Source organism: Canis lupus, chromosome 15 (genome assembly GCF_048164855.1).
Source record: "Canis lupus baileyi chromosome 15, mCanLup2.hap1, whole genome shotgun sequence".
Taxonomy (NCBI): Eukaryota; Metazoa; Chordata; class Mammalia; order Carnivora; family Canidae; genus Canis; species Canis lupus.
Genome location: NC_132852.1, coordinates 36,159,984 through 36,186,794, shown reverse-complemented (window position 1 = coordinate 36,186,794; position 26,811 = coordinate 36,159,984). Strand labels below are relative to the sequence as shown.

The window sequence follows — 26,811 nt, the reverse complement described above, 5'->3', positions numbered from 1 at the left end:
AAATGTAATTACATTAAGAGTGTTTCAACATATGAATTTTAATGGGCACAGACTTTGCAAGTAGATATATACCAAAACATATACAAGTTTTAAATATTGAAAAACAGGGATCCCTGGGTGGCGCAGCAGTTTGGCGCCTGCCTTTGGCCCAGGGCGCAATCCTGGAGACCCGGGATCGAATCCCACGTCGGGCTCCGGGTGCATGGAGCCTGCTTCTCTCTCTGCCTCTCTCTCTGCCTCTCTGTGACTATCATAAAAAAAATATATATTGAAAAACACAAAATACTAATGTAATAAATCAAAGAAGACATCAATAAATGAAGAGACATACCATGTTCACGGACTGGAAGACTCAACATAATAAATATTCAATTTGCCTCTAAATCAATGCACAGGTTTAACAATTCCTCCAAAATCCTAGCAAGAATTTTTAGAGCTAAATATAAACTTGGTCTCAAAAGTATATGGAAAGTCCAAGAAACTAAAAAAGTTAAAGTAACTTTGAAAAGAATAATAAAGAAGAACCACTGTACTTGATTTTAAGATGTAGTATATAGCTCTAATAATCAAGACTGTGCTATGAAACAGATTGTTAATGACAACTGACAAAGCAAACAAAATAAAAAAATCAAAACCCAAAGAAGCATTTCACTGAAAAGAATATGGAGATGGCAACAAAACAAAATACATAAAAAGATATACACAATCATGACCTTTAGGAAAATACAAATTAATACCATCTAGAAATATTATTATGCATGTATCAGAGAAGCTAAAATAAAAATATAGTGACAATATCAAATGCTGACAAAGATGCCGAAAAATTAGACCTCTCATGCATTACTGGTGGAATGAAAATGGCCCTGCCACTGAAAAAATATTTTTAAAAATACTAAATCTACCCTTATCATAGAACCCACCAATCAAGCATCTGAGCAGGTAGCCAGGCAGGTTAAGTACATACAAACCTTATAGATGAATGTCTCAAACTTCATCAGTAGTAGCTAAAAATTGAAAACAACTAAAATAGCTTTCAATAGGTGAATAGTTAAGGAAACATATATTTATACCATAGAGTACCACACATCAACAACAAGGAAGATATTACCACACGCACTACTTGAATGGACTTCAAGGGCAATATGAAAAAAAAAAAAAAATAAGCCAATGTCAGAAGGTCACGTAAAATATGATTTCATTTATGTAACATTTAAAAAATGACAATACATAGAAATGGAGAAAAGATAAGTGGTTGCCACAGGAATAATGGGGAGGTTGGAAGTACGTGCAATTTTAAAGAGATATGAAAAGAATTTTTTACAGTGATAGAATGTATCTGTGTCTTGATTGCAATGACGTTTACATAAATGTATTCACTACAGAATAACATAGAAATATACACACATACATTGTACAAAGTCCATTTTCCTGGCTTTGATAATATACTACAGTTTTGTAAGATGCAATCAATGGGGGAAACCAGATTAATTGTGCACGAGATTCCTGATGTGTTTTTGCAATTTTCTGTGATTCAAAAATTACTTTTAAAACATACATAAAAATTAAAAATAAAAAAATCTAGTGAGTTAATGAGTTTTGAAGTTTATCTTATTGAAGATAATTTATCTGACATTATGGTGAATACTATTTAAATTCATTTTAAAATTGAAGTATTAAAGATACATTTATTTATTAATAATAAGAATATAAATTTGAAAGGAAGAAGAAAGGTAAAAACAATGCCATTATTATGATATAAAACCTGTGCAGAAACATACTTGAAATTGATTGTGTGTGCAAACGTAATTTATATTCAATCAAGTTGCAGTGTAGAAGTCATGGTTGTTAACATTAACTTATTTATTTATTTAAAAGATTTTATTTATGTATTTATTCATGAGAGACACACAGAGAGAGGCAGAGACAAAGACAAAAGGATAAGCAGGCTCCCTGCAGTGAGCCTCTTGGGAAACTGAAACTGCATCCCAGGAGATGGGATCATGACTTGAGCCAAAGGCAGATGCTCAACCACTGAGCCAACCAGGCATTCCAACTTATATTTTTATAAAGGCGTAGTAAGGGTAATAAAAATACAAAATATCTTTGGAATTAATGTTGAACACAAAACGAAAAAAAATGAGCAGCTTAGCATGTGAATTTTCTGTTAGGTTGTAAACAATTGGAAGAAGGAACACATACACATAGAATAAAAATATTTGACAAATTAGATCTCATAAAAATTATCAAATGAGAATATTATGGATAAGCTAAGAAATAATAACTTTAAATAATATTTCAGATAAAATATAATTACAATTAAATTATATTTTAACTGAAATATAATTTTAATTTTTAACCTAAACATAGCTCAAATTAGAGATATACTCCATCTAGAATTTGCTCTTTAGAATTCATCATGGGCAGAGATGATATTTTTTCCAATTAAAAAATATTGTGGTGTTCAGGGAAGAGTCAATTGAAAGTGCCAACAATTTCAAGTATATAAAACATAAAATATAACTTTGCACAAAATCATAAGCAATGTAATGAAAATATTAAGATTATATTGTAAAATATTATTTCCTAAAAATATCAGACATATTATAGGGAAATATAGCTAAGAAACTAAAGTAAATGAATATTTTTCAAAAAAATATTTGTTTATGCTATTTTTAATCAATGAAAAGCTAAAAATGTTTTGGTTTCATGAACTCAGATGTATATAAGAAAAAAAAAATCTTGTTTTGGTAGTTAACTTTTGAGTAGAAATATTTTTAGTTCTAACAAAATAATGAATTATATGTCAATTTCAGTAATGATATAATTTAAGGATTTGTTTGTTTGTTTGTTTTTTCAGTGAACTTTTTACCACTCCATGTGATTCTAGTTAGAGGAATAACTTATAGGATCTCTATTGTTATAAGACTAGAAAGTCTTGAAAAATTGCAAATAAATAATAAAAGAGGTCTTAGGGAGACCAAGCCCACATATTTCAGCGTTTTATAAAGGAAAATAAAAGTTAAGAGCACTTCCATTCCTACAAAATTGCATATATGCATGTAATCAGACAGATAGATAATAATAAAAATAAGTAATAGGGTACGGAATACTTTACTTCCCTATGGGAATATAAACAAACTTATTTAAATGTAGGCTGTATCCATTAAGTTCAGTTAGTTTGCTTGTTCATTTAACATAAGCTATTTTATGATAATTGTTTTACCTTCCAACTCTTGTATTTAAAAACCAGTATACTTCGATCAAGGAAGAAATATAGAAATTTTTTGAAATTTCTTTTTCTTTTTTTTTTTTTAAAGATTTATTTATTCATTCAGAGAGAGCGAAGAGAGAGGCAGAGACACAGGCAGAAGGAGAAGCAGGCTCCATGCAGGGAGCCTGACATGGGACTCGATCCCCGGTCTCCAGGATCACACCCCGGGCTGGCTGCAGGTGGCGCTAAACCGCTGCGCCACCGGGGCTGCCTTTTTTTGAAATTTCTTTATGTAAAATGGAATTTCAATGTATTAGAAATACAGCTAATTTAAAAATTACCATTAAAATGCTAAGTGATGACATAATAAATTGATGATATATAGCTGACTGGGCACAATCAAGAATTATTACATCATACCAAATAGGACGTATAGACCATACTCTAAGACTAAAGAATTATTTTTGATATTGTACACTTTGTTCTTTCCTATGTACTCACATGGTTAATAGTACAAGGTTCACTATTTATCCAAGTTTCTGTGTAGACTATGAATTCTCAAATATTTCTTATATTTTTCTGCTGAATAAAATTAAAGATTTCCAATGCACCACGATTGATGTTGCCATAGTCTTGAGGAGGACATGTGAAGAATTTTGAAATGTGAACTGGTGATGTAGGTTTGTCATGAGATGAAGACAACAGAATGTGTATTGTTATATTCACTTTATTTTTCATCTAGAATTAATAGAGAGTACCTAAGCTCTTACATTACTCCAACAAGTTCACTGGTACTCTTTTAAGCTTAGACTATGTTTTCAAATGAAATATTGATTTATAATTAATTTTTATATTTAAGTCCTCATGAAGATTTAACAGATTCAGTGTTAACATTTGATAAATCCTTCCCCCCCCCCCCACACTCAGGAACCAACTCTTTCAGAACTATTACCTCAATACCTAGAAATTCATATTACAGTGGAAAAAGGTTTGGTAAGTCAAATTTGTCCTTCCTTTTTCCCACTCTCATTTCCTATTTCTCTCTTTTTCTCTTTCTAAATAAGAAATATTTTTTCTTAATTTCAAAAACATAATGCAATTTTTAAATTATTTTCAAGTAAAGATATTTTAGTTGTTATTTAGTTATGACTAAAAGCTCAAACTTATGTCACCTTTGGGAGAATTGTCATCTTAACGATTTTGAGTTTTCCAATACAATACACATGCACCTTTATGTTTTTTTGTTAATTTCTTTCACCAGTATTCTGTTGTCTGGAACATCTTCACTAGTTTTATTGTTATATACTCTTGGTCTATAGTTAATACACTGTGTGTTTTTGTTTTTGTTTTTTACTTTAACATTTCAGTTTTTCTTGATAGTTTATGGAAAATGCCATTGATATGTATGAATTCATCTTGTATTCTGTGATCATGCCTAATTTAATTGCTAACTCTTATGAATCTGTTTTAGATTACTTTGTATATTCTATGTATACAATTTTACCTGTGAATAATGATACTTTTAATTTCTCTTTTTTATTTTTTATTTTATTTTATTTTATTTTTTATTTTCTCTTCTAACTTTTGTATTTTTTTACTTCTTTACTTGTATTTCCTTTTTTTTGCTTTATTGTCTTATGTTGGCTCTCTAATACATATGAATGTATTGTTTATATTCCTAACTTCCTCCCTACCTTAGAGAGTAGTAGCTATTTTGTATCCTACTTAATCATCATATTTTACAAATCATGAATTTTAAAATTTAATATTCTATTTAGGAATTTGGAGTTTAGGAAATAAATATGCAAAATTCTTTCTTTATAATGTTTTGTTTCATTGTATTAAGCTTATGCAGTCCTCATAAAATGAATTGCTATGTTTTGCTGAAGAGTTTATACATTATGAGTATTATCTCTTCCATGCAAATTTGGAAGAATTCACATCTGAAGCCATATAGATATTAAGTTTTCTGAAAGGATATTTGTAAGTACTGATTTAAATTGCTTTGACATATGTAAAGCAGTTCAGATTGCTTTATTTTTGTCTCACTTTTTGTAAGTTAGGTTTTCAAAGAATTTTTTCATATAATTTAAGTTTTCAAATTATTGAAATACAATAATTCAAAATACCTTCTTTTTATCTTTAAAAAATTGGTAAAGTTGTGATATCACCATTTCTATTGTTCACCATTGTTATCAGTAGCTTTTTTTGCTCTTTAGTTTTATAATGAAATCATCAAAGATGCAAAGTAACATTCTTATAAAACTCTTTACTATTCTATAGATTTTGTTTGAATTTTGACAGTTTCTCCACAAATGTTGTTTTTCTTGTCTAACCTTCAATCCAGGATACTACCCTCCATTGGGTGGGTCTCTATTCTCCCCTAGTATCTAATAGTATTATGATCTTTTTTTGTGTGTTTCCTGTACCTTGGAACCTTTCCTGTATTTCCTGATACCTTTCTTGTATTAGAGAATACTTTCCAGTTACCTTGCTGAATGTACCTCAATCTGATTTTACCCCATACTTTCTCAATATTACATTGAGACTATATTTTTGATTAAAATGCCAAAAATTTGATGTTTTCTTGTTAAGTTGTTGTTAAGATAATGCTGGTTTCATAAGATGAATTAGCATGTTTTTACCTTTTTTTTATATCCTGGAAGATTTTTTTTCAATATCCTGGAAGATATTGTGTATGAATGTTTTAATTTCTTCTCTAAATGTCTGTAAGAATTCACTCTTCTGGTCGTCTCAGCCTGGTGATTCATTTTTTGGAAAGTTTTATTCCATTTTGATGGTGATATGATTATATATTTTCAAATTTATGTTGTTTTTGGTAAACAGTATTTTTATATCTATCAACATTAAAAAAATTACTGCAGAGTTAAGAACAAACTGCCCAACTAGAGGGATAAAAGAGGTCACATTATGGAAGGTAGGAAATGTGAAGACATGATTTGAAGGAGAAAAAAATCTTGAATGCTACAGAGGGGAGGGAGCACTAATCACAGAGAGAAGAGTTAGGGGGAGAAATCAGTGTGCAGGGGATTGCAAAGAAAAACATTTCCCTAAAACCATTGACTGAGAAAATTAGAGGGGCTGATTGTTGCAAGTATTTATAAGCAGTAGATCTCAAAGTCTGAAGTTTTGTTCATGCCATTGCTGGGATGGAGATTGGCAGGCATAACAGTGCTCCTGTGTAGTAGGAGGGCAAAAGCCCAGGAGCTGACAGTGTGGTCTGAGGATCCTCTGAGTTGTGCTAGGAGAGACAGTTCCTCTTCTTGAAGTGCCTTTGGGAGAGGTGACACTTCTTCCCACAGGACAAAAAAAACTGGCACCATTGACTGCTCTGTTCATTAGCATAGGCACAGAGACACCTGTTGAGGGCAGCTAACCTGTACACTGGCTTTTTGCTGCACTTTACCATAAACCTCAAGCCCCTGCACATTCATTTAACTGCCCATCTGGGACAAACCAGCCACAGTATGGGAAGACCCTCTCCCATAGAGGATTGATGTGGGTCTGCACTGCATTATTTCCCTAAAATTTGAAGTTTTGAAACCCAGCCGACATGCCTGAGATAAAAGACAGGAGTGCTGTGCAACTAGGTGGGTAGATGGCTTGGACAAAGGATGAAGGGAGGGATCTGAGGGATCCCTGGGACTCATACGGGGAGATTGTTTACTCTTCTGGGAAGGTTTCCAGAATAATGACAGGTGTAAACTCTCCTCTCTGGGGTAAGAGAGCAGGCTGATGCCATTTTTACTTCCAGCCCATCAGCACGGATGGACATGAGTGACCAGCATACTGCCCACAGTACAGGCTTGAGCTGCTTACAGTAAACCCTGCCCCTCTGATCTCTGCAGTGCTTTTTATAGGGGACGTGTACCTAAGAGCTGGAGCAGAAGCAGGCCCCTCCCCCAGAAAACCAACATAACCTCCTCTCATGTACCTAGCCTACTGACCATAGATTGCTGCAAAACTTTAGTTCTAGTGGAAATTCAGTCTAGCCTCTTTTAACAAGCAGATCAAAACACGCCTAGTTAAAACTCACCACAAACTAGACAAGGTCTAAACACTCCCACTGTAGGCAACGTCAAACTCTACAGAGGATTGACTTGAGGGGAAGACCAGCCAAAACACAACAGCAGAGTGCACCAGAAACACTTCCTAAAATGCCAGGCCTTGGGCAATATATGACATTTTCTTCATATAGCCATTACTCTCAGGAGCAGGAAACATAGCAGGCTTTCCTAACACAGAGACCAAGGCTAAATGCCAAAATGGATGAATTCATCCCGAAAGAAAAAGTTATGACCAGGGATATAATTGAAACAGCTATAAGTAATATGTCTGAACTGGTATTTAAAACAGCAATTATAAGGATATAAGCTGGGCTTGAGAAAATCATAGAATACAATAGAGTCCCTTAAAGCAGAGATAAAAGACCTAAAAACTCGTCAGACAAAAATAAAAAATACTATAACCCTGATGCAAAATCAACGAATGTAATGACCACAAAAATGGAAAAATCAGAGAAATTAAGTGATATAGAAGATAAAATTATGGGAAAATAATGAAGATGAAAAGAGAGAAAGAAAAATATTGGATCATAAATGTAGATTTAGGAATCTCAGTGAATCCGTAAAGCATAATAACATTCATATCATAGGTGTCCTGGAAGAAGAGAGGGAAAGAGAGCAAAATGTTTTTTGAGCAAATTCTAACTGAAAACTTCTGTCATCTAGGAAGGAAACAAACATCCAAATCTAGGATGCACAGAGAACTCCCATCAAAATCAACAAAAGCCAGCCAACACCAAGACAAATTGTAGTAAAATTTATAAAATACAGGGTTAAAGAAAACATACTGAGAGGAGCAAAAGAAAATAATCTTTAAATTACAAGGAAAGACAAATCAGGTTAGCAGCAGATTTAATCAACAGAATCTTGGCAAGCCAGAAAAGAGTGGCATGATATATTCAATGTGATGAATGGGAAAAATATGCAGCCAGGGGTACTCTATCCAGTTAAACTTTCACTCAGAACAGAAGAAGAGATCAAGAGTTTCCCAGAGCAAGAAAAAAAGAAGTTTCTCAGACAACCAAAAATTAAAGAAGTTTGTGACCACTAAATAGGCTCTGAAAGAAATAATAAAGGAGACTTTTTGAGTGGGAAAATAAGACCAAAAGCAATAAAGACTAGAAAGGAACAGAGAAAATCTTGAGAAACAACTTAAAAGTAATAAAATGTCACTAAATTCATACATATCAATAATCACTCTGGATGTAAATGTCCAATAAAATGACTTAAAGCGTCAGAATGAATTAAAAAAATCTATTTGCTGCCTGTAAGCGACTCATTTTAAATCTAAAGACATCTACAGACTGAGAGACCTGCTAAGGGATGGAGAACCATTTATCATGCTAAAAGACATCAAAAGAAAGCCAGAGTATACATTCTTTTTTTTTTTAAGGTTTTATTTATTTATTCGTGATATACATAAGAGAGAGAGAGAGAGAGAGAGAGGCAGAGACACAGGCAGAGGGAGAAGCAGGCTCCATGCTAGGAGCCTGACGCGGGACTCGATCTGGGGACTCAGGGATCGTGCCCTGGGCCAAAGGCAGGCGCCAAACCGCTGAGCCACCCAGGGATTCCCATATCCATTCTTTTATCACACAAAATAGATTTAAATCAAATCCAGTAGCAAAAGATGAAAGATGAAGAAAAGCACTATATCATGCTAAAGGGCTCTAACCAAAAAAGAACAGTTAACAACTGTAAATATTTATGCCAACTTGGGAGCACCCAAATATATAAATCAATTAGTAACAAACATAAAGAAAGTCATCGATAATACTACAATAATAATTGGGAACTTTAACACCTTTCAGACAAATCATCCAAGTAGAAAATCAACAAGAAAACAATGTTTTGAATAACACACTGAACTAGATGGACTTAACAGATATATTCAGAACATTTCATCCTAAAACACCAGAGTACACATTCTTCTCAAGGGCACGTGGAACATTCTCCAGAATAGATCACATATGGATCACAAATCAGGTTTCAACCAGTACAAAAAGACTGAGATCATACCATGCATATTTTCAGACCACAGCGCTATGAAACTTGAAGTCAATCACAAGAAAAAAAATGGGAAAGACCACAAATACATAGAGGCTAAAGAACATCCCCCTAGAGAATGAATGGGTTAACCACGAAATTAAAGAAGAAATAAAGGAATACATGGAAGCAAATGAAAACGAAAATATGACAGTCCAAAACTTTTGGTATGCAGCAAAAACAGTAAAAAAGGAAAGTATATAGCAATACAGAGCTTCTACAAAAAGTAAGAACAGTCTCAAATATACAATTAATTTTACAGAGGAGCTATAAAATTTCATGCTTAGAGGAGCATGAAAAAGAAAGTCAGTAGAAGGGAAATAATAAAGATTAGGGCAGAAATCAATGATATACAAAACAAACAAAAAAACAAAACAGATCAGTGAATCTAGGAGCTTATTCTTTGGAAGAATTAATAAAATTCATAAGCCCCTAGCCAGACTTATCAAAAAGGAAAGATAAAGGACCCAAATTAATAAAATCATGAATGAAACAGGAAAGATCATAACCAACACCGCAGAAATACAATCCTAAGAGAATATTTTGAAAAAATTTGCCAACAATTTGCAAACTTTAGATGAAATAGATATATTCCTATAAATATATAAAATACCAAAATTGAAACAGGAAGAAAGAGAAAATTTAAACAGACCTATAACCCTCAAAGAAATTAATCAGTAATAAAAAAATCTCCAACATACAAAATTCCAGGGCCATATGGTTTCCCCCCAAAATTACACAAAACATTTAAAGAAGAGTTAATATCTATTATTTTCAAACTGTTCAAAAAAAGATAGAAATGGGAGTAAAAATTTCCAAACTCATCCTACAAAGCTGCATTACTTGATTCCAAAGACCCCACTAAAAAGGAGAATTATAGGCCAATATCCCTAATGAACATGGATGCAAAAATTCTCAACAAGATATCAGCAAGTTGAGTTCAATAGTACATTAAAAGAATTATTCACCATTATCAAGTGGGATTTACTCCTCTGCTGTTCAGTATTCAATCACTTTAATGCACTACATTAATAAAATAAAGGATAAGAACCATCTGATCCTCTCACTAGATGAAGAAAAAACACATGACAAAGTACAGTATCCATTCTGGTAAATACACTCAACAAAGTAGGGGTGGAGAGAATATACTTTGACATCATTAGAGCCACGTGTTAAAGACTCACAGTAATATTATCCTCAATGAGGAAGGAAAAAGTGAGAGATTTTCCTCTGTGGACAGGAATAAAAACAGAGATGTTCACTGTCGCCATTTTTTTTTTAACATAGTGCTGGACATCTTTGCCTCAGCAACCAGAAAAATAAAAGGCATCCAAATTATCAAAGAAGAAGTCAGACTTCACTGTTTGCTGATGACATGATACTCTTTGTAGAAAATCTAAAAGACTCCATCAAAAAATTGCTGGAACTGATAAGAATTCGGTAAAGTCACAAGCTACAAAATTAACATACAGAAATCTGTTGCATTTCTATACACCAATGACACAGCAGAAAGAGAAATCAAGGAATTAATCCCATTTACAATTGCACCAAAGATCTTAAGATAGCTAGGAATAAATCTAACCAAAGGCGTAAAAGATCTGTACTCTGAACACTTTTGAAAGAACTTGAAGAGGACACAAAGAAATGGGAAAACATTCCATGTTCATGGATTGGAAGAACAAACATTGTTAAAATTTCTATACTACCCAAAGCTATCTATACATTTAATGCAATCACTATTAAAATACTACCAGCATTTTTCACAGAGCCTGATCAAACAATCCTAAAATCTGTATGGAATCACAAAACAAAACAAAACAAAACAAAACAAAACAAAACACCGCGAATAGTCAAAGCAGTCTTCGAAAAGAAAAGCAGAGCTGGAGGCATCACAATTCTAGACTTGTGAATTCTAGACTAGAATTATTTCCTACTAATTAAGCATCATTATGTCTTCCTTATATGTTGAGAATTCTTACCTTGTGAAATAAACCTTTGGAGCTAGTGATATCTTCCAAAGTGTCATGGCATTTGGTATATGAAATTATACTTCTACTCTGATGATCTTGAGTATTCTCAGATTGTCATAAAATTTTTTTCTATTTGTGTGTTTTACAGGAATATATTTCATATATAAACACCTGTCTAATGCAGTGTTTTTTCTATTATAAGGAAATATTTTGACTAGAATATTTTTAACTTCAAATTCATCCAATGGAAATATATAATTAATTTTCCATTACTTTTATTATCAACAATTTTAACAAGTAATCCATTTCAATAATTATCATAATTTTGAGTACAGAAGCTACACATATTTCTAAGATTTGGTAGCATTCCAATATTTCAATAGCAGAAGTATTAAGCATTTTCCAAAATATGACTCCAAAGAGCACCTGTTAATTAAGTTCCCAAATAAATAAGAATTCATGCCCTTTCAAGAATTTAGTAGTTTAAAAGCACAACATATTTCTTTTTTCCTTGCCTTTACATAATTTCATCTTGTTCTTTATCAGCATTTTTTAATCCTTTATGCCACATAATTTTAATTTTTTAATAATTGTTATTTCTGGTTTTTGTTCTGTAGAAATATTTGAGCATTTGATTTTTAAATATTTATTGATTTGATTTTTTAAAAAAATCAACCATGTGATAGGAGGTTTTGTGATTCTTTTGTGATGATTCCCTCTGTGTCAAGCTGAATAAATCCCATACTACTAAGGAGGAATTTGTTATTTTAGGACCTCTTGATGATTTCAATTGTTTTTGTTTGAGAGTATCTTGAAAATATTAACAATTGAGAATCTATTTTTAAAACCTATGGTTTTTTTGTTTGTTTTCTTTTATATCAGAAATGTTATCATCTTTATGTTAGCTTATTTTGTATTGTTTGACAACTCCTATGGTTTACCTGCCTGGCTTGAGCAAGAGCTATTCGCCATAAAAAAAAATTGCTATCACTCACATTTTTAAAATAATCACTTAAAAAATTGTTTTTCAGTATGATTATATGGGATCAGAAATGATGGCTGTAACACAGAAAATTATCCAGATTATTGGCCTTGTCAACACTGTAAGTTTTAATTTTACATTTATAATTTTATGAAAAATCACTGAAGCTGATGTCTAATCCATAATGATAAAGTAATGACTTAAAAATCTTCAATTTTTAATATCCAAAATAACAAACTGAACTTACTCTTTATTTTTATGTAGTCTTGATGTAATGTTATTTGAACAAGTATGCCATAAATCTTATTTTAGATGTTTACTCAGTTCAAATTGACTGTGATGCTGTCCTCCTTGGAATTGTGGTCAGATAAAAACAAAATTTCTACCAACGGGGATGCTGATGATTTATTACAAAGATTTTTCATATGGAAACGGGAATATCTTATCCTACGGCCCCATGACATAGCATTCTTACTTATGTAAGCACAATGTTCTACATTTAAAAAGAGATATACATAAATAATTTCATTAATTTGATAACTTAATGCATTTATTTATTGTATTCTTCAACTTTCTGTAGATCCCTCTGAAAACATTAAATAAACATAGTTATTGCCATGGATGCAATAGTGTAGTTGAAAATATAATAAAAATAAAAACAACATAAATAAATTATATAAAATATATTTTGGAATATAATTCATGTAAAAAGACTTGCCTTTCATAAAATTTTGTTTACTATACCACAGAATACATAGAAGCTCTAGCTTCTTAATAATGTAAAAATTGGCACTATTCATTTAATATTGCCTATAAAATGTTAATACATTTCGTGTCTACTCTTTGAGTAAAAAGAATATTTTTGGTAATAACATAAGTGCTTACATTCAGGATAAGCAAGACTTCTCACTCCACAAATTAAAAACCAAGTGGTTTTTGTTTTAAATTTTAGTAACCAAAAGAGTGCATTCAGTACAAAGGAAACTGAGGAGAATTCAAAATAGTAAAATTTTATCAAGTCTAGAAGTTAGATGGGAAGAGAAAATTGGATTTAAAGTGAATTGTAGGGACTCCTGAATGCCTAGTTGCTGTGCCCAACTCAGTTTCAGCTCAGGTCATGATCATAGATAGTGTTGTAAGATGGAGTACTCTGTGAGGAGTTTGCTTGAGATTCTTTTCCTTTCCCTATGCCCTTCCCTACTCTCTCTCAAATAAATAAATAAATCTTTAATTAAAAGATTAAAGTTTAATTAAAAACTAAAATGAATTATAGTTTTCAATGATTTGAGCAGATATTACCCAGATCAGAAATTGGTTTGAAAAATCATTTTAAATTTAATGGGAGATTTAATTTAATAAATAAGCTAGTAAATTGTTCTGAATAAGTATGGTAATAAAAAGGCTATACTATAATGATGTAGTTACAGAAAACATCCTACATATTTTGGAGCAACATTTCCTGGCACGATATGCAATAATAGCTACGAAGTGGATATTGCTATGGTATGTAATTTCTTTCTTTCTTTACTATCTTCTAAACTTTATATTGTGTTTATATTATTTTATATAGCTAAATAGTATATAATAAAAGTAGTAACTTGGCACTTTCTCTATATGTGTATTTATTATTTTGTTGAGACAAAATTATTTTAATCTCAGAAAGTTTAATTATAAGTTATAACAAAGCAAAAATGCAATATACATTAATACACTCCTTCACCAAGTAGGCAAAATGACTACTAACATTTATATCAGATTTTTTAAGGATGTAAAACAATAAAGTAAAGTTAAAGCCTCTACTTGTCTACTCTAAATTCCAGAAATAGCAAAAATCATGAATTTGTGCTTCATTTTTGTGTACTTTATTCTATTGTTACAAATGTACGTATTCATTAACTATATATCATTTTTCTGCATTGCTCTTATTTAATGCATCATTTCAGAACTATTTTGAACAATTTTTTAGAATGTATACATGTTGAATCATATATCTCCATTTTTTCTTTTAAAGTTTTTATGTTATCAAGTAATACACATTAACTTATAAACACAAATGGTTTCATAGGACTAACACTGAAAAACTAAGTCAGGCCCTTGAATAAACTACACCCCCTAAATTATTTTTCTCCATTTCTAAAACTTTCCCCCCTGGCTTATACTTTCATTTTCATTTCCTTGTAGAGAAAAGTTTTATTGGAGCATATCATATATAGAGAACACTGCAAAAATCATAAATATATAGAATTAATTTTTACTAAGTCAATGCATAGACATGAATACCACAGAGATCAAAAAATAGGATATTTCAACACTTCAGAAGACCTCTCCTTCCACTTACTGCTCATACCAAAGAAAACCAATTTCCTGACATGTATCACCATTAGTTAGTTTGGCCTCTTTTTGAGCTTAATGTAAATGAAATAATATAATGTGTATTCTTGTGTCTGCCACGTATTTGCTCAAAATTATGTATGTGAAAATTATGCATGTTTGTATGTGTAGGAATAGTTTAATCATTTCTTACTCTATATTTCTAAATAATATTCCCATAAAATTTTTTGAGTCAGACTTTAGAGAGAAACACAACACCTCCAGTGAAGACTGGACTCCCAGTTGAGATCCAAAACTCCAAGTTTTAAAGGGCCTGGTAAGCGGCTAGCCCACTCCCTCCCCTGAAGTAGAGTCTACTGGTGTGCCCCATACTGTCCTGTTCCAGAAAAGCAGTCACACAGTGAGTGAACAGAGGCTAGAGTGTATTGTAATGCTCAGTGAAAAGCTGGAACCAAGTTAATCAGCCATCTGCTACTCAGTCCCCTTCTCATTCCCAGAAAAGTAGTCACACAGAGGCTTGAATCTCTTGTGGCAGACAGCAAAAAGCAGCAGCCAAGTTATCAGCAGTCTGTGGATGCCTCTGCTCTCTGCTTAGTTCTGCTGCAGAGTCCACCTGCCTTCCAGCAACTTCAAGCTGTATTACAAAGCTGTAATCAACAAGACAGTATGACACAGGCACAATTACAGGCACATAAACAATGGAACAGAATAGAGAACCCAGAAATGGACCCTTAGTTCTATGGTCAACTAACCTTCAACAAAGCAGAAAAGAATATCCAATGACAAAAAGACGATCTCTTCAACAAATTGTGTTGGGAAAATTGGGCATCCACATACAGAATGAAACTGGATCACTTTTTTACACCATACACAAAAATAAACTCAAAATGGATGAAGGATCTAAATGTGAGAAAGCAATCCATCGAAATCCTAGAAGAGAACACAGGCATCAACCTCTTTGACTTTGGGCACAGTAACTTCTTGCTAGACATATCTCCAAAAGCAAGGGAATCAAGAGCAAAAAAAAAAATATTAGGACTTCATTAAGATAAGAAGCTTTTGAACAGCAAAGCAAACAATTGACAAAACTAAAAGGCAACCTATGAATGGGAGAAGATCTTTGCAAATATCTTATCAGATAAAGGGCTACTATCTCAAATCTATAAGGAACTTATCAAACCCAACACCCAAAACCCAAAAATCCAGACAAGAAATAGACAGAAGAAGTGAACAGACATTTCTCCAAAGACAATATACAAATGGCCAACAGCCATATGAAAAAAAAAAAAAAAGCTCAACATCGCTCATCATCACAGAAAAACAAATCAAAACCACAATGAGATACCACGTCACACCCTGTCACCAATGGAAACTCAGGAAACAACAGATGTCGATAAGGATATGGAGAAAGAAAATCGTCTTACGCTGTTGGTGGGAATGCAAACTTACTTGTGCAGCCACTCTGAAAAATAATTGGCAGTTCCTCAAAAAGTTAAAAACAGAACTACTGGGGTGCCTGGGTGGCTCAGCGGTTGAGCATCTGCTTTCGGCCCAGGGCGTGATCCTGGGGACCTGGGATCAAGTCCCACATCGGGCTCCCTGCATGGAGCCTGCTTCTCCCTCTGCCTGTGCCTCTGCCTCTCTCTCTGTGTCTCTCATGAATAAATAAATAAGATCTTAAAAACAAAACAGAACTACTCTATGACCCAGCAATTGCACTTCTAAGTATTTACCCAAAGGCTACAAACATAGTGATTTGAAGGGCCTATGCCCCACCCCCCCTATTGTTTATAGCAGCAATAGCCACAATTGCCAAAATATACAAAGAGCTCAGATTTCATCTCAGATGAATGGATAAAGATGTAATATACATATATTACTTAGCCATCAAAATAATGAAATCTTGCCATTTGAAATGACATGGATGTAACAAGAAGATATAATGCTAAGTGAAATATGTCAGAGAAAGAAATATACGATTTCACTCATATGTGGAATTTAAGAAATAAAACTTAAACATGGGGAAAGTAAGGAAAAATAAGTATCATATGATTTCACTTATGGAATTTAAGAAATAAAACTTAAACATGGGGGAAAGTAAGGAAAAATAAAGTAAGATAAAAACAGAGAGGGAGGCAAACCATAAGAGACTCCTAAGTATAGGAAACAAGCTGAGGATTGCTGGAGGGGAGGTGTGTTAGGGGTTGGGGTAACTAGGTGATGGGCGTTAGGAGGGCACTTGATGTACCGAGCACTGAGTGCTATATGCAACTGATGAATCACTAAATTATAGCCTCAAAACTAATAATACAGTATATGTTAACTAAATTAAATTTATTTTTTTAAATTTTTTTCAAGGGAAGTTATCTTTATTTTTTTATAATAAATTTATTTTTTATTGGTATTGGTATTCAACTTACCAACATACAGAATAACACCCAGTGCTCATCCCAACAAGTGCCCCCCTCAGTGCCCGTCACCCATTCACCCCCACCCCCCACCCTCCTCCTCCCCTTCCACCACCCCTAGTTTGTTTCCCAGAGTTAGGAGCCTTTATGTTCTGTCTCCCTTTTTGATATTTCCCACACATTTCTTCTCCCTTCCCTTATATTTCCTTTCACTATTATTTATATTCCCCAAATGAATGAGAACATATAATGTTTGTCCTTCTCCGATTGACTTACTTCACTCAGCATAATACCCTCCAGTTCCATCCACGTCGAAGCAAATGGTGGGTATTTGTCGTTTCTAATGGCTGAGTAACATTCCGTTGTATACATAAACCACATCTTCTTTATCCATTCATCTTTCGATGGACACCGAGGCTCCTTCCACAGTTTGGCTATTGTGGACATTGCTGCTATAAACATCGGGGTGCAGGTGTCCCGGCGTTTAACTGCATCTGAATCTTTGGGGTAAATCCCCAACAGTGCAATTGCTGGGTCATAGGGCAGGTCTATTTTTAACTCTTTGAGGAACCTCCACACAGTTTTCCAGAGTGGCTGCACCAGTTCACATTCCCACCAACAGTGCTGGAGGGTTCCCTTTTCTCCACATCCTCTCCAACATTTGTGGTTTCCTGCCTAACTAAATTAAATAAAAATGTTAAAAAGAATTATGTATACATGGAACATTCTCTTGTGTCTTCTGAAAAGTACAGTCAGGTCTCTTTTTCTTTTTGTGTAGAGTTAACAATACTGTATCACATACTTAAAAATTTGCTATGCTGGTAAATCTTGGGTTGTATTCTTATCTCAATTTTTTTTTTAAATAGAGGACAGAAGGAAATTTTTGAAGGATATGCATATGTTCATGGCATTGAGTGTGGTGATGGTATCATGGGTGTATACTTATCTACAAGCTCGCCAAGTTTATGCATTAAATATAGCATTTGTATGTCAATTATACTTCAATAATTTTTCTTTTAAATGCAAAACAAACAAAAATATAGATGCAAAAATCTTCAACAAAATAGTAGCAAACAAAATTCAACATAATTTATCACATTAAAAAGATACATTATGACCAAGTGAAATTTATCCCCTGGATACAACATATGTTGGACATGGAAAGCAATCAATATGATACAACACATGAACAAAATGAAAGAAGAAAAAACACACAATCATTTTAATAGAAGTAGAAAAAGCATTTGACTAAGTTCAACATCCATTCATGATAAAAACTGTCAACAAATTTGATGTAAAAGGAAATTGCCTCAACAGAATGACAGTCAGATGTGAAGAACCTGGAACTCATCATAAATAATGAGGGAAAGCTTTCCATCTCGGATCTGGCACAAGGCAAGGATACCCATTCTCACCACTTCTATTTAATATATTACTGGAAGTCCTAGCCTGAGCAATTAGACAAGAAGTAGGATGGGTGATAGGGATGGGAGGAGACAGAAGAAGAAGAAAAGAAAAGAGGGAGAAAGCAAAAATGAAAGAAAGAAAGAAGAAAGAAAAAAAGAAAGAAAGAAAGAAAGAAAGAAAGAAAGAAAGAGAAAGAAAGAAAGAAAGAGAAAGAAAGAAAGAAAGAAGAGGAAGAAAGAGAAAGAAAGAAAGAAAGAAAGAAAGAAAGAAAGAGAGAGAGAAAGAAAGAAAGAAAGAAAGAAAGAAAGAAAGAAAGAAGAGGAAGAAAGAGAAAGAAAGAAAGAAAGAGAGAAAGAAAGGAAGAAAAAGGAAGGAAGAAAAAGGAAGGAAGGAAGGAAGAAGAAGAAGAAAGAAAGAAAAGAAAGAAAAAGAAAGAAAGAAAGAAAGAAAGAAAGAAAGAAAGAAAGAAAGAAAAGAAAGAATAAACATTAAAATTGGAAAAGGAAATGTAAAATTATCTCTGTTTGGAGATGACATGATCATATATGTAGAAAACCCTATACACCCAACAATGAAAGAACACTTAGAAATAATAAATTTAGTAAAGTTGCAGAAATAAAAATCAACTTCCAAAACTTATTTATGTTTTATAACATAAACTGTCTGAAAAAAGGGGATTAGTAAAACAATCCAATTCACAATAGCATCAAAAAGATGAAATATTTAGGAATATACTTAACCAAAGAGGTGAAAGATTTGCATAATGAAAATTATAAAACATTGATGAGAGGAATGAAAGAAGATACAGCTAAATGGAAAGACATCCCATTTTCATTAATTGAAAGAATTAATATCGCTAAATGTCTATATTATCCCCAAGTAATCTACAGATTTAGGGCAATCTCTATCAAAACTCAATATCGTTACTTATTTGTTTAATTTATATATACCCTTATAGGCTGAATTGTATCCTCCCCAAATTAACATGTTGAAATCCCAGCCCAGTACCTCAGAATGTGACTATATTTGGAGAGAAGGCCTTTTTTTTTTTTTTTAAGATTTTATTTATTTATTCATGAGAGACAGAGAAAGAGAGAGAGAGAGACTGGCAGAGACACAGGCAGAAGGAGAAGCAGGCTCCATGCAGGGAGCCCGATGTGGGACTTGATCCTAGGACTCCAGGATCACACCCTGGACCGAAGGCAGGCGCTAAACCGCTGAGCCACCCAGGGATTCTCGAGAAGGCCTTTAAAGACATAAGTAATGTAAAATTAGGTCATTTAGAGGACCCTAATCCAATATAACTTGTGTTCTTATGAAAAGAGATTGGGGCATAGATACACATTGAGAACAGACTGTATGAAAACATGAGAAGATGGCCATCTACAAGGAGAAAGGCCTTAGGAAAAAAAATGAAAACTTTCCTAACATCTTGATCTAGAATTTTTACCCTCCAAAATTATGAGAAAAAATTACTGATATTTAAACCATGTGTACTTTGTTATGGAATACCCAGCACACTGATACATATACCTAAATATTTAACTTAGAAAAAATTGTAAATGGAATTGTGTTTTCAATTTAAGTTTCAATTGTTCAGGGCTAATATATAGAAATACAATTGATTTGTTTGTTGAACTTGTATCCTGCCTCCTTTCTACTTACATTTTAGTGGTATGGGTTTTTATTTATCATATCACTTGAATTTTCTACAAAGATAATCATGTCTTCTGCAAATAGGGACTGTTTTTCTTTTCTAATATGTGTGCCTTTTATTTCTTTTTATCATCTTACTGCATTGGCTAGTCCTTCCAATATTATGTTGAATAGACATGGAAAGAGCAGACTTTATGGATGATGATACCTAGATAAAATACAGTATACAGAGAATAGATAAATATATACATATATATGTGTGTATGTGTATATATATATTTATATAAACATATATAGGCACTTTATCTTTACCAGAAATTGTTTAAAATGTGTTATTTCATATTTATGTGCCATGTATTAGAAAGTTTACTTGTCAAACTATATTTTATTTATTTATTTATTTATTTATTTATTTATTTATTTATTTATGTATTTATGTATTTATGTATTTATTTATTTATTCTGCCTTGATTCTTCTCTTATTTGTTTATTTCAAGTTTTTTACTTAAATTCTAGTTAGTTAACATATAGTGTTGTATTAGTTTCAGGAGGGGGCGCCTGAGTGGTGTACTTGATTAAGCATCTGACTTCTGTTTTCAGCTCAGATAATCATCTCAGCCCCACATTGAGCTCCATGCTCCTAGCCTGCTTGACATTTTGTCCGTCCTCTGTCAGCAACCCTCATTTTTTCTCTGAGGTTAAGAGTCTGTTTTATGGCTTTCCTCTCTCCAACCCCCCTGGTATGTTCATCTGTTTTGTTTCTTAAATTCCATATATTAGTGAAACCATATTGTTTCTCTTATGATCTTATGATCAGAGAATGCATATTGTATGATTCTGATTCTTTGTATTGTTTTGGCTTGCTTTCTTTCTTTTTTTCTTCTTTCCTTCTTTCTTTCTTTTTTTTTTTTGTTTTGCTTTATTAAACGAGATATGGCCTCTCTTGGTGAATACTCAACGTGCACATAAAAAAAAAAAATGGGTGCCACGCTGTAGCTAAGTGTTCCATAAATGTCAGTTTATAGAAATTGATGATGTTAATGTCTTCTAAATGATTTTTGTTTTCTTGTCTAGTACTTCTGCCAATTACTGTGACAGGGATATTAAAGTCTCCAACTAAATTATGTATTTGTGTATCTATTTTTTTCAGTGGTATCAGTTTTTGCCTTATGTGTTTCACAGTTTTGTTGCTTGGTGCCTAAATATTTAAGTTTATTATGTTTAATTGGTGAATTGAACATTTTTATTACTGTACAATGTCCTTTGCCCATGATCATTTTTGCTCTGACATTAACTTCATCTACTATTAATAAACCTTTCTACTTTTCATCTAATAAATTTTTACATGTTATATTTTTTCTTCACTTTTTATCTTTATATTTTATGTAAATTAATCTGCAAACAGCATATAATTGGTTCATGTTTTTATTTGTCTTTCATGTCTTGCCAATCTGTGGCTTTTAATTCATATGTTTAGGCAATTTATATTAAATCTAATTGTGTTGATATGTTCACATTTCAGTCAGTAATTTTAGTATTTGTTTTCCACTTTATATCTCTGGTGGTGGGTATAGTGGAAAACTTTTCTTTTGTTTTATTTTGTTTGGACTTCTCTTGCCATTTCCAGCCTTCCTATGGATTATTATAATAATTATTAGTATTCCAATTTAATTTTTCCATAGCAGACATTAGCCAACATGACTTATAGGCTAAATTCAGCCCACCATTTATTGTAAATAAAGTTCAATAGGAACGCAGCTTCATCCATTTATTTACCTATTGTTTATGACTACTTTCCTGTTATATCAGGATTTATAGTTGTCATAGAGACTACATGGTAAATCAAACCTAAAATATTTCTTTTCTATCCCTTTACATATAACTGTTAATGACTGATCTTTATATCTTTAGAGTTTTGCAATATTTCTCTTTGGAAGAGCTTTTTACTGTTTTCTGTAGTGGGACTTAAATATGCATGCACCCATGAGCACACATGCACACAAGCATGTGTATACACATTTTACAACTTCATATAGAATGTGGAAATGTTAATACCACCTTTTAGGTCTCAAATCATATCATAAACATTAAGTAATTATATTGTTTACTTAAATATTACCTTAAATACATTTAGTTACAGTCTTTCCTTTATTATCATTTTCTTTTTATTCCCAAAAATTTGTTTTGTCATTTTTTTAAAACAAGGCTACTAGCAACATACTATCTTAATTTTTCTTCATTTCAGAATGTCTGTATTTCATATTCATACTTGAGGGATATTTTTGCTGGATTAAAGTTGTATGTTGACATTTTTTTCTTTCAGTACTTGAAAAATATTGTGCTGTAATCTCTGTGCATCATTATTTTTTATGAGAAATTCTCTGCTGTATGAGTTGCTGCTTCTCTTTAAGCAATGTGTTGGTTTTCTTTTGCTGAGTTCAAGTCACTTAAATATTTTCTCCAACTATTTAATCATGATGGTCTGCCATGATTACTTTAAGTTTATCTTGTTAGAACTTGAGGACAAATTTTGAGGACAAAAATTTATTTTTTATTATTTTTAAAAAACATGTTATTTATTTACTTATGAGAGACACACACACACACACACACACACACACAGAGAGAGAGAGAGAGAGAAGCAGAGACACAGGCAGAGGGAGAAGCAGGCTCCATGCGGGGAGCCCGATGTAGGACTCGATCCCGCAACTCCAGGATCATGCCCTGGGCCGAAGGCAGGGGCTAAACCACTGAGCCACCCCAAGATCCCCAAATGAGGACATTTTAGCCATTTTTCCTTCAAATATTTTTCAACTCTGTCCCCTTTCTCCTTCTGAGACATTAATGGAATTGATGTTAGATCTTTTGCCACTGTTCCACTGTCCCTTGTATCTTTGTTTATTTAAAAAAAAAAAACTATTTTCTCTTTGTTGTTCAGATTAGGTAACATATTAATTAGTCCTTAAGTCCATCCTGTCTCTGACATCTCAATTTTGCTACATCCACCTACTCAGGTTTTGTTTGTTTATTATTTATTTAGGATTTCTGTTATTTTTTTTAAGATTTTATTTATTTATTCATGAGAGACACACACACACACACACACAGAGAGAGAGAGGCAGAGATATAGGCAGAGGGAGAAGCAGGATTCTTGCAGGGAGCCCAATGTGGAACCTGATCCTGGGACTCTAGGATCATGCCCTGGGCTGAAGGCAGGTGCTCAACCGCTGAGCCACACAGGCATCCCCTTTTCTGTTTTATAATGTCATTTGGTGTTTCTCTATACTATATATTTCCTTGCTGAGACTTTATGTTTTTATTTGTTTTAGAGATTTTGCAATTACTTGTTGAAGTATTTTTAAGATAATTGCTTTAAAATCCTTCTAAGAGAATATAATATATGGGCTATCTTGGTTTTGCTCTCTGTTGATTATGTTTTCTCATTTCAGTTGAGATATTTCTGGTTCTTGATATGATAAGTATTTTGGACTGTATACATCCAGGATATTTCTGAGAAATATAAGACACTAGTTCCTATTTAAATCCTCCATTTAAGAAGACAATTTCTCTTTCTTTCTTTGTTTCTTTGTTTCTTTGTTTCTTTGTTTCTTTCTTTCTTTCTTTCTTTCTTCTTTCTTTCTCTTTCTTTCTTTCTTTCTTTCTTTCTTTCTTTCTTTCTTTCTTTCTTTCTTTCTTTCTTTCTTTCTTTCTTTCTTTCTCTTTCTTTCTTTCTTTCTTTCTTTCTTTCTTTCTTCTTTCTTTCTTTCTTTTCTTTTTTTTTCTTTCTTTCTTTTTTCTTTCAGATTTTTTTTATTTATTCATGTAAGATACACACACACACAGAGGCACAGACATAGGCAGAAGGAGAAGCAGGCTCCCCACAGGGAGCCCAAAGTGGGACTTGATTCAAGACCCTGGAATCATGACCTGAACCAAAGGCAGATGCCCAACCACTGAGTCACCCAGGCGTCCTGACAATTTTATTTCTAAAACACATTCTAGATCAGTTCTATGGGCCATTGTTTATATCTCAATTTAGTTTTCATGGCCTTGAGAGATATTCTTTGACCTTTTGGACCTTATAAATGCTATTAGGGAGTCTGGATTCTATTTTTCTCTGAAGAGTATTGATTTTTTTGTTGTTGTTGTTTGTTTTTTATCACACAATGTTCTTGGTTAAGAAAACTCTAGATGATGAACAGCAGGTCTAGACTCAGTTGAGATCTTTAGCCTTCAGCTAAGTTTAGTGTTGAGGCTGCCAGATGAATGAACGTTTCAGGGAGTCAGCCAGAAATGCGGGAGACAGAATTTGGAGAATTATTTTTCTAAAGTCTTCCTTTTTGTGTATCTATACAGGAGCCACCATTTCTTCATATCAGATGTTTAATTTTCCAGGTCATCAATATCAACTTTTTTTTCATGAATGCCCTGTGAACTCATATGCCATGTCTCTTAATCCTTAATCCTAGCCTTAGACTGAAAGTCACAAAGACTGTAACTGTTTATAGGTATTTTCCTTTGAGAATGAATTCCTAAACAGTGCTGCTAGCTCTTGGTGTTTTTTTTTTTTAAGCTTTTATTTAAATTCCAATTAGCTAATATACAGTGCAATACTAGTTTCAGGTGTATAATATAGTGATTCAACACTTCCATACAACACCCTGTGCTCATCAAAAGTGCACTCCTTAATCTCTATCATGTATTTAACCCACGCTCCCACTTATCTCCCCTCATAATCATCAGTTTGTTCTTTAGAGTTAAAAGTCTGTTTTTCAGTTTGCCTATCTCTCTCTTTCCCCCCCCTTTTTTGGTTTGTTTTATTCTTAAATTCCATATATGAGTGAAATCATGTGGAAGTGAAATCATTTTGTCTTTCTCTAACTTATTTTGCGTAGCATAATATTCTCTAGCTCTATCAAGTCTTTGCCAGTGGCAAGTTTTCATTCTTTTTTATGGCTGAGCAATATTCCAGTAGATAATACTGCTTTAAACATAGGGGGACATGTATCCCTTTGAATTAGTGTCTTTGTATTTTTTGGGGGGAAATACCTAATAGTACAATTGCTGAATCATAGGGTAGTTATATTTTTAATTTTTTGAGAAAACTCCACACTGGTTTCCAAGGTGGCTGTGCCAGTTTCATTCCCACCAGCAGTGCAAGAGCGTTCCTTTTATTCACATCCTTGCCAACACCTGTTGTTTCTTATGTTGATGGTATTAGCCATCTGACAGGTCTGAAGTGATACCTCATCGTAGTTTTGATTTCTGTTTCCCTGATGATTAGTAATGGTAAGCATCTTTTTATGTGTCTGTTTCCATCTCTATGTCTTCTTTGCAGAAATGTTTATTCATATCTTCTCTTAATTCTTTAGCACTTTTGGGTATTATGTAGAGGAAAATAAGTATAATAGGACCCAACTCCTTCCTAACTTGAGACACCTATTAGATTCTATATTATAGATTTCAATTTTTTGCTGAAATTAATAATCATTTATTTTCTCCATTTTTTTCCTCTATTTACATACACAAACACCTGCCATAGCTTTTTTGCCATTATTATTTAGGTATAGTTGGCAAATAAAATATTAATATATTTAAATTGTACAATGACAATTGGATATATTTAAATTATGAAATAATTCCCATAATAAAATTAATATATTCAGCAATTCACAGAGGTATCTGTTTTATGAGAATGCTTAAGATGTACATTCTTAACAAATTTCAAGTATATAATATATAATTATGAATTATAGCTCCCATAGTTATATTAGATCCTCAGAATTTATTCATCTTATAACTGGAAGTTTGTACCCTTTGGCCAATGTCTCTCCATTTCCCATTTTCCCCTTCTTCTAGCTCCTAGGAACTACAGTTCTACTCTCTGTTTCTGTAAGTTTGGCTTTTTTTTAAGTTACCATATATAAGTGATATCATACATATTTGTCTTTCTCATTTTACTTAGCATAATGCACTCTTGGTCATCTATGTTGTTACAAATGAATTTTCTTCTTTTTTAATAATTAAAACATATTCCATTGTACAGATACACTACATTTTCTTTATCCATTCATTTATTGATAGACATGAATGTTGCTTCTATAACTTGACTATTGTGACTAATGCTGTTATTAACATAAGGGTGCAGATAGTGATTTCATTTATTTTGGCTATATAACCAGAAGTGGGTCTGTTGGCTCATATTTTAATTCTATTTTTAATTTTTTGAGGAACCTCCACACTAATTTTCATAATGACCATACCAATTTACATGCCCACCAATAGTGTACCAGGATTCCCTTTTCTCCACATCCTCACCAACATTTGTTATCTCTTGTCTCTGGGATAATAACCATCTCACCTGGTGTGAGGTGATATCTTATGGTGCATTTGATTTGCATTCCCTCGATGGTTAGTGATGTTTAGCATATTTTCATATGTCTGTTGGTCATTTGTATTTATGCTTTGGAGAAAAAAATATTCAAGTCCTTTGCCTATTTTTTAATTGAGTTATTTGGTATTTTGCTGTTGAGTTCTGAGTTCCTTATATATTTTTGATATAATTCCTTATTGAATATATGGTTTGCAAATATTTTCTTTCATTCTATAGGTTGCCTTTTCATTTTGTTGATTTTTTTCCTTTGTTATGGAGAAACATTCTAGTTTGATGTCCCAATTTATTTATTTTTGGGTTTTGTTTGTGTTTACTCAGGTA

General features: G+C 32.7%; 1 protein-coding gene and 1 long non-coding RNA gene across 21 annotated transcripts in view; one reads left to right on the top strand and one right to left on the bottom strand.

Annotated features, from left to right (window-relative positions):
• The window catches only part of LOC140604883 (disintegrin and metalloproteinase domain-containing protein 18-like), a 183,340-nt gene that overhangs the window by 35,021 nt on the left and 121,508 nt on the right, over positions 1–26,811 (top strand). For 15 of the 19 annotated variants that reach the window (XR_012007699.1, XR_012007702.1, XR_012007698.1 and 12 more), the window contains 5 exons: positions 4,139–4,204; positions 12,344–12,415; positions 12,607–12,773; positions 13,716–13,797; positions 25,956–25,988. Coding sequence is in view for 14 of the 19 variants with exons in the window: in XM_072776560.1 (XP_072632661.1) it covers positions 4,139–4,204; positions 12,344–12,415; positions 12,607–12,773; positions 13,716–13,797; positions 25,956–25,988 (420 nt within the window). In the remaining 5 variants the exon portion in view is untranslated. The remainder of the gene's footprint in view (positions 1–4,138; positions 4,205–12,343; positions 12,416–12,606; positions 12,774–13,715; positions 13,798–25,955; positions 25,989–26,811) is intronic. The other 4 variants (XM_072776556.1, XM_072776559.1, XM_072776562.1 and 1 more) reach the window with 3 other exon arrangements.
• LOC140604889 (uncharacterized) overlaps positions 14,000–26,811 on the bottom strand; it is a 122,825-nt gene continuing 110,013 nt past the window's right edge. Inside the window, exons 6-7 of one of the 2 annotated variants that reach the window (XR_012007709.1) lie at positions 15,378–15,555; positions 14,000–15,272 (exon numbers count right to left, since the gene is read on the bottom strand). This is a non-coding gene — a long non-coding RNA (uncharacterized lncRNA). Of the gene's footprint in view, positions 15,273–15,377; positions 15,556–19,501; positions 19,687–26,811 lie in introns of those variants that run through there. The other variant, XR_012007710.1, reaches the window with a different exon arrangement.